The following is an 11,979-nucleotide window of genomic DNA, read 5'->3' as shown; positions in this document are numbered from 1 at the left end:
AGAAGCATTGAGGGGGAAAAAAAAAAAAAGGAGGGGGGGGGTTCATGCAAACACACACGACAGACAATCTTCAGGAGAACAGCTCAAATGAGCTCATTGCGTTTTAATTTTGCAATACTGGTGTAGTTAACATAACACTTTTGCCAAATGTTACGGAAATAACACAAAATGAAGAACACAGAGACAAAAACATTTCTGACTGGTACAGGGGTTAGAGGTACACAATCACTGCTGACAGAAGGGCCATGGTGAAGGTTAACATGGAGGACTCGTTTTGGGGGAGTTTGACCTGTGCTAGTGCTAGTAAGTGAAACCTAATTTTGAGTAAAAGTGTCCGCGTAAAGTCTGAAAGTAAATTCATGGGGAGATTGGGGGAAAGTGATACCTGGTACAGGGGTGTGTGTATGTGTACAGTCACAAGCCACACATTTATAGTGACTGCAGAATTGGAGTCCAATACACAACCTCCACATTTATGTCTTGGTCGATTTGACCAGCCGACGAATGGGGATGAACGGTTAGCTACTGATTGTACCTAATAAAGTGTGACTGGTGGGGTGTTGCGCTGAGAGAGTGTGCAGGCACAGTGTTGGAAATTTAATGGTGAGGGGGTGGGTCAGGGAAAGTGCACCTACCATCAACAGGTCTGAAAGGAGAACAGGAACATTGTGCCCAATGAAATAAAACAACCAAAACCTACCAACAGAGGTGGGCATCTCTCCCCATTGTAGCACCACGTCTTTAGTGATTCTGCCGTAAGTGTTCACATAGACCCCTTCATCTTCATAACACAGTAGCATCTCCATTCCATCGGTCTTGGGGAGCACCACAATGGCGTGGGGCGTGACACTGCTCTGAATCTGGGGGAGGGAACACGGGGAGGGAGGGGGCGCAGATGAGCCTCGGGTGACAAGAACGAGCTGCAGTGCACATCATCATCCACCTGGTGCCGCTGTTCCCTGCCTAACATCTGCTTCCTTCTCTTATTGTTCTTTCTTTTTTTTTTTAACCCCTTCCATTGTTGATGGCCAGCACTTCTCCCTGCGAGAAACTGCTGCAACAATATCATCTCCCACTCATCACCGAGCCAATACCGCTACCGGCAAACCCACCCAACGCCACTGTCGGCGTGGGGTCACCAACATCCTCCAGTTGCTTTGGTTTACCTTTTGCTCTAATTGTTTTACATTTTGGTTAGTCAAAGGTCGTGGATTGAGAAGATTTCACCCCCTAAAGCTACATATTGTATGATCTATGACCATTACTACTGCATAACTTACAATTGCATTATTTACATTGACTGAAATACACAACTTCAGCATTGCAAATTCATAATGCAAATGTACATTTTCACAATAACAGAACAGAATTCTCTCCATTCATTTTAAATTAGATTTCACTCTTCAGGACACCCAATTCAGACTGTACCAACAGTAGAAACGTCTTTTGAAGCTGGAGGAAAAGAAGATCGAAGAAAGAAAAAGAAAAAAAAAAAAAAAAAGGAAAAACGATATGAGGCCTCCACTTCTGTATCTTCAGGAGGCTAAGACCAAGCTGAGTTTAGAGGACTGGGGATGCTTGGCTACAGCCCTCACCACTTACATGGGATGGGATGTAGATATCATATGGGTTCCCAGAATCCACGTCAATCACATGGAAACCAACGTTGGACCCATAGATAACCTTTAACCTCTGACCTTCCTCCACGGTAAGGTCCACAAGTAAAGGCCTATGCTGCAGCTCTGTGAAAGACTTGGAAACAGAAGAAGATAGATGCTGAAAATATTCACCTTCACTGAACAATAAGTAAGGTTAAACGTTTACATACAATCCTCAAGGACATGAATGTCATTGGGGACATTTAATGGTTTTCCTTTTCAACTTTCAAACCTTTTTGATGAATAATTAATGTACTACATACATCTTTAATATAAGTATTTAAAAATAAGTATAATAAGGTGCTGCCAATTTGCCAAGGACTAGAAGAAGACTGTCACCCGCCGTGAAAATTAAATTAGAAAGGACGTTCAGAAACCAACAACCAACTTAACTCTGAAGACTGGCCGAACATCCAGCCACAATTATACCAGAAGCTAACAAATTCGTCTGGACAATGTGCAAAATCAAACAGCCAGCCAAATAACAGTTTGGGTGTATGTCTATATAGTACCTTCTTGTATATTTGTGGCCTGGGGTGGATTTAAAAATAATCCCAAATAAACTGCTCTTTTAAAAAAAATCATTAAGATGAGTTACACAATCATTCCACCTCAGAAAACGAGCAGAATCTGATAGAATTCACTGAATTCTTATCCTTGGAATATTCTGGACACAATATCCCAGAAACTACAACCTGTGGATACTTGTCTCTTTGGTGGTATATTCAAATATATTAGTTCTTTTTTTAGTTGCTTTTTAATGGTAAAGTATAACAACTTTTCTGCTATACAAAACATTTCAAATGTTATACATTTTATTTATAATTTAAATACCATAGTTAGCAGAAAACGTCTCTCTCTTACCTTGAAAGCCATAAATTTGTGGTATGGCTTTGGAGCCCAGGCATAGATCTCCACTGAATTCTTTAAGGCGATCACTAAAAACTTGATCCTTTCATATTTCACTTCACAAAACAAAGAGATACTGCGTGTGATTAGTGGAACTAACAACAACGTTTTATGGCATTATTCAGACGCCATTATCCAGAGCGACTTACAATCATTAGTTACAGGAAAAGTCTCCCTGGAGACACTCAGAGTTAAGTGTCTTGCTCAGGGACAAGATGGTAGTGAGTGGGGTTTGAACCAGTGAATTGGTGATCTTCTGGTTCAGAGGCGCATGTGTTAACATGATTTAGGAAAATGTGATTTACGCCTACCAACTTTGTAGTGCACGCAGCCCTCCAGGTCCCCAACTGTTATCCAGCCCTGTTTCTTCTCAACCTCTGGGTCATTGTGAAGTATCCTATTTCTGAGCCAGGAAAGGTAGTACACCCTTAACTTGTTCTTCTTGCCTAGGTAAAAAAAAACCCAGCTCTATTAAACAATGGCCGACTAGCACCAATGACCCTTGAACCTCTTGGGCATGATGGCCTGCACTCACCTGATATAGTGACCAGGACATTGAGGCCTTCCAGAACATCCATCTGCTGGAAGCGCCTGCGGTTGATGAGATTGTAAACCTTTCCTTGACCACTGCGGTCCAACAGCATCAGCCCATTCTCAGTGCCCACCAGTAAATTCACTCCTGAAAAAGCAGGGGGATGAAGTTCATAACATTTTGGCCATTATTAAACAGTCATATTAACAATATTATCTGAAAAGTCAGTGTATTGATGACTGATCTATTTACACTGGCGTGATAAATATATCCAGATGATTATAGTGACAGTTTGCTGTGAAAATGCTGGATTTCTGAGGCATTTTGTATGTGCCCATTAGAGATTAATTGAAATAATTTCAACCCCCCCATGACTAAAAACAATTTGAGCCAGGTATGAGTTATAGTTTGATATGCCCTTTAGTGAAGTGAAAGTAAAGTGATGTGTCCTCTGCTTTTAACCATCACCCTTGGCATGACAGGCGCCCGGGGAGCAGTGTGTGGGGACAGTGCTTTGCTCAGTGGCACCTCAGTGGCACCATGGCAGATCGGGATTCGAACCGGCAACCTTCTGATTACGGGGCCGCTTCCTTAACCACCACTTTCAAAGAAAGTTTCTGATAAATTATGTTCATAAGAAGTCTGAAGATCTGTGCATTTCAAAGTTTCTCCGACTGAGTTAAAATTTTAAACATGGCAAAATGTTACCCACTGCACATAGCTTCTGTTAATACATCTCTTGTGTAATAAGTTGTTCATGTTTTTCAAAACCTGAGCAGGTATCTCACCCCAGAGAGCAGCGCATAGAATCTCAGAGTTGAAGCGCTTTTTGTATTTGCGGATCTCAGGGGTGTCGCTGTGAGGCCGAATGTTGGTGGGGTTCACATTGACAACAGAGATCTTCCGGGCCTCGTTAAGCCGAACTTGTTCTTGCTCCTGTTCCTGGCGAAGAAGCTCATCTGCAAACAGCGCTGAACATAGAACAGGAGAGCATTAACATACCAATAATTACAGAAATAATGTCTAATTTTAACTGTTTCGTTATTGGGGTTTGAAATAAATGTTCTCCTAAAGCATATAACTAGATACAGTTCTTTATTTTCTATAGCACAGCTACATTTCTTTTAGAAATAACCTGGAAAACAGAGCCAAGCTCAGCATCAAATGCACACAAGAAACTCACCTGAAACAGTGTTTTCCTCATCATTGTCTGTAGGGGAGGTCTGGTACACACGTGGGTCCACAAATGGGGTGAAAGACGCCTTTGAGCCACTGCCCATACCAAACTACCAACGTGACAGAAACATGGCATGGTACAGTGTGATTAAAACCGGGCTGCTACTACAGCATTGGCATAATGCACATAATGCAATAACTGTCCTGATTCCATTTTACATCAAATCCACAAGTCAAATTTGAAGAAGCTAAGAAAAAAATGTTTATATGAGTTGAGTACACAGAAACATGAATAAATAAGTAAATGACAAATGAGAATTTTTGAAGATATAAGAGGGGGTGGAGAGTGAAAAAAAGAGGAGTGGAACAGACAAACTGGATCAAAAGAAAGAGGAATTTCACAAGTGTGTCACTGAATGTGACTGGAATGACGGTTTGGGGTAGTGTTGGGTTTGTGTAAGGTCAAGGGTCAAAGGGCATAGGGTGGCTCTAACAGGCGACACCTTCACCTACTTCAGCCACCGTGTCCATGTCCTGCGCATGCAGACTGGAGTGCCGCCCCGGGCCCTCACTGGGTGTGGCCAAAGGGGAATGACTTTGCTGCACTAGATCGGGCAGATTGGCGTTACCGGGGAAACCGTTGCTCTCAGCGTGACCAGAGCGCTTTCTATCCCCAAATGTCTGCGGAGAGGAAGAGAGAGAGAGAAGGGCTACTCTAAAGCTGGGGGTGGGGCATCCTGTTACATTCTATTGCTGTCAGCCATGCAATGCTGCTGCGTCTGTGCCCGTGCGCCACCTTGTGGGGAAAGCAGGACGTGCAGCATGGGTGACCTGCTGTCAGCTCGAGCAGACTGAATGAAGCGCTCTTCCACAGGATGGAAATTAAAATAGGCGTGGGTGGTAAGAAGCCAAACAGGGCAAAGAGCTCAAATTATGCAGACAACAAAAATTAATTCAACAGACAGTGAGAAAACAAAACAAAAAAAATTTAAACATAAGAATAAGAAACAATGAGGCCAACTGAGCTTCTATTGATGCCTTTATGAGAACTGAGGCAAGAATCATGGGAGTAAAGCCAACAGATGGATGCATTTCTCACATATCAGAGACCCCCCTCATTATCTCAACATGCTTGACTTCTAAGGATCTAAAGCACAGCACACTTTCTGCACCCCATTGACGGTGCTCTAACCAAGCTCTCCTCAACTGCTTACCCTGTCAGTCAAATGTTTTGACACACCTTCCCACCTTCTCAGTTTCTTTCGGTTTTTAAACTGTAGAACAAGCAATACATAACCCCAAGGTCAAAAATCACTGGCTTCCTTCCCTAAAAGACCTCTACAACACCTGCTGTCTCAAGAAGGCACGATGCATCACTAGAGACTGCACACACCCGGGACATGGGGCGTTTCAGATGCTGCCCTCTGGCAGGAGTTTCTGGACCTCAATGTCTTTAAATGAAACACATTTTGTTTTCTTCTGGGAGAAATATGACTCCCCAATTTTGACATTCTTCAAAACATAGTCTCCATAGAATCCATAGGCTAGGCGTGTCAAAATATTTCATTGGCATTAGACTCACATGAGCACAGTATCCCACAATTTCTCACAGAGACTATATATCCATGTTGATATTCTCAAAACCTCTCACCTTGATCTCAGACTCATCTTCCAGTTAAAAAGCAAGCCGGACTCCAATAAGATCAGGTTGTGGATTCCAGGACATTCAGTGTGTGCACTTCTCCCCATCATCTTCTCAAAATAATTTCTGTCTTATTAAAAAAATCCAACTACCATGCTGACTCGAATCATACAACCCCCAGTACATGACAACCGCTTTTTCTAAATTCATATGCAGGCATTTATACAAATGGATATATTGGTGACTGTTTTGGCTATTTTTAACATCAGTTAAATAAAATCATTAAATTATTAAATTATCCAATTCCATTTTAGATTCATCACATTGAAATTAATAATAAATGAGAATTTCATATATCCAAATGTGCAAATAAAATGCACTATTTCAACCAAGTTGTCAACACCAGTGTTCATCTTTACCATCTACCGATGGTCCCTGCTTTGTCTAGATCACAAACACAAGGGGACAGTAAGACATACTTTACGAAAACATAAATTATGAATAGATGCTATAACTTCCTGCCACCACCTTACCACCCTGCTTGACATCCTTATTGTCAGATGTTTGTTGCCCTTGATGAACTATGTACAGCAAGCTTGGGTATGAGAAAAGCGCCATATACTTATAATATCCTCTTATTATTACCTCTCTCACCATTAGGGTGCTGTCCTTCGAGCTGTTGCCATAGTTGTTGTTGCCATGGGAGTCCTCCGGGTTACCCACCCCACCAAACGATTCATTGGCACCCTGAGCAGCGGACGGCCTATCAGAGGAAACCACACCTTTGATAAAAGTTGCCTATAAAGGACTGATAACGTAACCACAACAAAGGGAGTTTTTGAAATTCTGTTTTCATTACACAAGAACATGACATTTTGAATGTGATTAAATAAATGTCCATCCAACTTTCCATACTATTTTTATGACATTTTTGTTTATTTATTTATTTTCAAACCCAATGTACTGGTCATAGGACTGTCTGCATTTGATAAATATTAATTCCTTAAAGAAAGAATGCCACACTGTTTTAATTCTTCCACACACACATATTACTTGGACAAAAGGAAAACTCACATGATTCGTGGGATGTCACTAACAGGCACTGTGCCGTCGTGGTGCCCACCTTCACCATCCTCCTCCTCCTCACTGCTCTCCGACTCCTCACTGGATGACGAGTAGTCCGTCACTTTGACGGGTGGACGGTTTGTTTCCTCGTTGGTTCGCAGCTCACGAAGCTCCTTGGCCAGGGCTGTCAGGTCCTGTGAGATAGAGGAAGATAGAGGAAGGATCAGTGTAAACATCAAGGTCTGACGGAGCACAGCATTTCAGGTCAAACCAACCAGCAAACAAAGATAGTTGTCAAGCAACTTAATGAGATGCTTCGTTGGCTACCCTTTAAAACTCCCACCAGAGGGTTTTTAACGTAATTTCTGTGGGCAGAAAAGAAAGCAGCCATCATTGCTGCCAATGATGTTTTTGCTGGGAGGAAAGAATACACCATGCACCACAGAAAAAGCACAAGGGAAAAAATATATATACGTATCCATCAAAATACAGGACCAGGCTGCAGTGCATGCAGGCATGACAGCTGAGGTCAGGAGTGTTACCAGACCGTTCCTGTCTTACCAGTTCCTCCTGCGGTGGGGCAGCCAGGCAGAGAGAAATGCCAGTGAGGAATGGGAATGGGGAGCCTCCCTACAGACAGCCTCATTTCCTCTAACACCATATGAATGGTGTGATGGCAGCGCACCAACAAAAGCCTGATTAAAGTTGCACTATAACAGCGATATTGTGTAGGAAGTTGTTTGTTTAACGTTTTCTGGACTCATAGAAATACACAGAAATAAGCAAGAAAGGACTCGCATGAAGAAACACACAAATAAATTAATAAATTAATAAATATATATAAATAAAGTTTAAAATATGAGGAGCCCATAGGGATGACTGCCAGCTCTCATACACCCTGCGATTTCAACCCCCCTACTGTAAATGAGCTACATGTGCTGCACATGATCTGGGTGGTAGTTGCCAAGTGGGTAACACACTCGCCTATGAACCATAAGACCCAGGTTCAAATCCCACCACTACCATTCCGTCCCTGAGCAATACACTTAACCCTGAGTGTCTCCAGCGGGGGACAGTCCCGGTAACTACTGATTGTAAGTTGCTCTGGATAAGGGCATCTGATGAATGCTGTAAATGTAAGATCTGCTCCCTCTCGCCTGTCTCACTCCATGTTTGCTCGTAATACCTTGCACACAGAGCGTCAGCCGACAGTCATCTCACATCCGCTACCAAACCAAATGTGCAGATGGATTATAATTATAGCGTTCTGAACTGGAGAACCTTGCATTTGTGAACCTTGCATTTGTGAAAGGAAGTGGTGACACAGTGGTGGCCTGGCGGGTAAGGAAATGGACCCGTAATCGGAAGGTCGCCGGATCAAATCCTGATCCGCCAAGGTGCCACTGACGTGCCTCTGAGCAAAGCACCATCCCCACACACTGCTCCTCGGGTGCATTCCACAGCTGCCCACTGCTCCCCCTTTTCCAGTGGATTACATTACTTCACTTTTAATAATGACTCCTTTATCAGGAAGGCTGATATATCTCAGAAACATTTATTTGGGGCAATATGAGACTTGCCAGGGTTTCATTCATTTCCCTCAGAAAATAAATTGATCTCATAGCAGCACAGCTGATGAGGATTTCATGAGCTTATTCTGCCAGAATTTAATGACAGGAACACAAACCTCAACCTCCTCTTACACTCCAGGGACAGTGGCCACAGTTTATCTCTCTTAACTTATTTAAATAATAAACGAAGCATGAGGAAGAGTCTGCATGAGGAAGACACATGAAGGATGAATGAGTGATTGTACAGTATGTGGTACTGTTCACAAGAGAGTGACTGGATAAACAGAAGGAGGAGGAAGAAGAAAGAGAGAGAGACAGAAAAGTAGAGATGAAGAGGCGTAACATCACTGACCTCATCTACGGCTCTCTTATAGCTCTGGCAGAAGTGAGAGAGTCAACAGAAGAGAAAAGGTCGGTAGGAACAAAGAGGAGGAGGAGAAAAAAAGGGAGAGATGAGAGAAAGAAGAAGAATGGATTAGAGCAAATGTGAGTGACACATGATCATCCCAGAATGGAGGGAGAGAAACCAGTATTAAAAATACAGAGAGGGGGCCATCATCATCCCTTGTGGTTTTGTTCAGGAAAATCTGCCCCGGTTGAGAAAGACGGGAGCAAGAGATATAAGCAGTCAGACAAGAGGGGTGAGAGGTGAATGTGAATGGGGGTTTGCTGGAGCTCTGCAGCAGAGGTCTGAGAAGATCTATTCTGGAGCAAAGAAGCACAGAAGTTGGAAGGGAGGAGAGAAGTGATGCGTTCTGCTGCAACAGTCACTCACCGCTGGCCGACTGGACCTGGTCACCTCACGACTCTCCTCCTGAGCTTTGGGTTTGGTCTCCTGTGACGAGGCTGGAGATCCCTCCGGTTTAGTGGACCCTGGACAGAAAGAAAAGCAGAGGCTGATGTCCTTTTAAAACCTTCCAACATGTTTACAGCACAGGTCAAACGTTTGGACCCACCTTCTCATTCAATGTGTTTTCTTTATTTTCACGACCATGTACATTGGTAGATTCTCACTGAAGGCATCAAAACTATGAATGAACACACGTGGAGTTACGTACTTAACAAAAAGTGGAGACCTGGCCTCCACAGTCACCGGACCTGAACCCAATCCAGATGGTTTGAGGTGAGCTGGACCGCAGGGTGAAGGCAAAGGGGCCAACAAGTGCTAAACACCTCTGGGAACTCCTTCAAGACTGTTGGAAAAGCATTTCAGGTGACGACCTCTTGAAGCTCATCGAGAGAATGCCAAGAGTGTGCAAAGCAGTAATCAGAGCAAAGAAACTAGAATATAAAACATGTTTTCAGTTATTTCACCTTTTTTTGTTAAGTACATAACTCCACGGGTTGAAATGTGACTTGTTTGGACTTTGTGGCCAGATCTTTGTTAGGTATACAAAGACATCTTCCAGTAGATCGACAAGCCCGACATTTTGACATATGGCTTGCCTGGGTCTGACTTACAGATAACGCATAATTTTGAGGCGGGAAGTGTCTTGCGTTCAAGGCCGCACTCTATTTTTCAACATGCTCCAAACGTCACCAAATTTCACATGACCACCTGACCTTTATTACGACCACCTGCTCCTAAAGCTGACACCAGCTCTGGAGGCCAACGCCTGCTCCTGTGACCAAAGCATGGACAGGCCCATCAAAATTTCTCCAGAATTTTTGGTTTCTAGTTCTCATTGTTCCTGTGCAAACTATGATTTAATACCACACATTTTCACTGCAGAATCGCATTCAGAAAATAAAAATCCACTTTTTATTTACATATATTATTAGAAAATATGTCCTGTTCTCATAATTTTACAATGAGCGTTTTGCATTTATTTAAGGAGCATCCCACTTCCACATGTTATTTACATAAGGCCAATAGAGAAAAAAATACTGGCTCTGAAGAGCAGGTTGTATTTTAATGTTTAATGAAGTAGCTACTGGGAGCTACAGAGAGAACACAGAAAAATTGGTAGACTACCTAAAAACAGCATGGTAGCTGAGAATGTAACACCTTAGTTGACCATGCTCATTCACTTTAAAGTAACAAGGGTCCAAATGGAATCTGATCCAGGTTCTCATGAGTGGTTTCATGTGGGGTCATGCATTTTCAGACCTCTAATGAAAACAGATTTTCAAGCTCAGTAAAAGGAGTCTGAACCAGCAGTTGCCAGAATTTTCACTAAACCAAAGCACACTTCACTGTGAGGCAAGCGAGGGGGTTCCAGTCTAGTAAAATGCAGGGGTGACCAACCGATGAGAAAACTCTCACCTTCTGTCCGTTTCCTCTCGCTAGAGCCACCCTGGGAACTCGGGGTGCTGGAGCTAGACGAGCTCCCACTGCTGGTTCTCTGGAGGGCCGAGTCCATGGAAACCCGCAGGTCTGGGTTACTGTGGCAACACACACACACACGCACACAAACACAGATTGTTGCTGTGTTTAACACCAGTTAAACAATGACTCACGTACAAGAGGAAGCTCCGTGCTACAAATTAATCAAAGATGCGCTGAAATGTAAATGCATACACTATCGGGGCAAATGTGTACTATTGTACTCTACCTGGCCCTGATGAGATGGGATCCTGGCCGTGGCCCAAGACCCCCTGGTCCATTCCCTGGAGAACTCTTCCTCACCAAGGCTGGAGATATAGAGGTGGTCCTCTGTGGCACCTTATAGAAATCACATTTTAATACTGAACTACTAGTGCTATTATTATTGCACTGCACGAAAGTCAAAAAAGGATTCCGTTCCCCAAATGTAATGTTTACCACAGTCATAGTGAGGCAAAGAACATTAAAAAGACAGAAAAGGAAGTTCTGTAGCCTAAATTTTCTATTGATTTTTAGTCACATTGTGTTTTCAAATATGCAACAACTTGTTTAAAATGAATTGTTCAGTTGGGCCACAGATATATTTTGTTGCAAGTATCAAAGAATATAAAGTGTCGATTAAGTATATGTTGCAAATATACACTTTGTTCTGAAATCAGGACAATGCTGCAGATCAGAACATTTTGTGTAGGTTGCATTACATTTTAAAAATAGTTATGAAAACCTACTGTGTAAATGACATTATTTACATTATTTAACTGCTAATTTTCAGTTCATATGGCTCAAGATCAATATTGACATTGACAATGACCTCGCTCACCTTGGGTGGGAGATCCTCTTCTTGCCTTAACCAGGAGCTTCGGTCAAACTTTTCATCCCGGCTAGTGATGCGTGGTGGGGGCGCAGGGGTCTCAGAGGTGGGGTCTGAGTTCTGACGAGGCATGGGGGGTCGGTGCGGAGACAGGCTCTCCTGGAAGGCCGAAACACCCTGGGAAGACTGGTCATGCAGAGACTGGGAGCCTGACATGGAGGAACCGTGAGACTTCACCGACACCAAGTGGGCCATCTGTGGCAGGAGAGGAGTAAGCAATAAAACAAGG

At 43.1% G+C, this 11,979-nt stretch overlaps 1 protein-coding gene across 8 annotated transcripts in view; it reads right to left on the bottom strand.

The window, feature by feature from the left end:
- tnikb (TRAF2 and NCK interacting kinase b) overlaps positions 1-11,979 on the bottom strand; it is a 53,237-nt gene that overhangs the window by 3,166 nt on the left and 38,092 nt on the right. For 4 of the 8 annotated variants that reach the window (XM_028958619.1, XM_028958637.1, XM_028958669.1 and 1 more), the window contains 14 exons: positions 11,700-11,945; positions 11,109-11,218; positions 10,820-10,938; positions 9,329-9,426; positions 6,992-7,176; positions 6,563-6,680; positions 4,789-4,956; positions 4,283-4,385; positions 3,888-4,070; positions 3,103-3,246; positions 2,879-3,013; positions 2,523-2,623; positions 1,603-1,752; positions 701-860 (listed from right to left, as the gene is read on the bottom strand). In XM_028958619.1, the coding sequence (XP_028814452.1) occupies positions 701-860; positions 1,603-1,752; positions 2,523-2,623; positions 2,879-3,013; positions 3,103-3,246; positions 3,888-4,070; positions 4,283-4,385; positions 4,789-4,956; positions 6,563-6,680; positions 6,992-7,176; positions 9,329-9,426; positions 10,820-10,938; positions 11,109-11,218; positions 11,700-11,945 (2,020 nt within the window). The remainder of the gene's footprint in view (positions 1-700; positions 861-1,602; positions 1,753-2,522; positions 2,624-2,878; positions 3,014-3,102; positions 3,247-3,887; positions 4,071-4,282; positions 4,386-4,788; positions 4,957-6,562; positions 6,681-6,991; positions 7,177-9,328; positions 9,427-10,819; positions 10,939-11,108; positions 11,219-11,699; positions 11,946-11,979) is intronic. The other 4 variants (XM_028958628.1, XM_028958661.1, XM_028958644.1 and 1 more) reach the window with 4 other exon arrangements.

The sequence above is a fragment of the Denticeps clupeoides genome, chromosome 2 (genome assembly GCF_900700375.1).
Source record: "Denticeps clupeoides chromosome 2, fDenClu1.1, whole genome shotgun sequence".
Taxonomy (NCBI): domain Eukaryota; kingdom Metazoa; phylum Chordata; class Actinopteri; order Clupeiformes; family Denticipitidae; genus Denticeps; species Denticeps clupeoides.
This window is presented reverse-complemented; position numbering and strand designations above follow the sequence as displayed.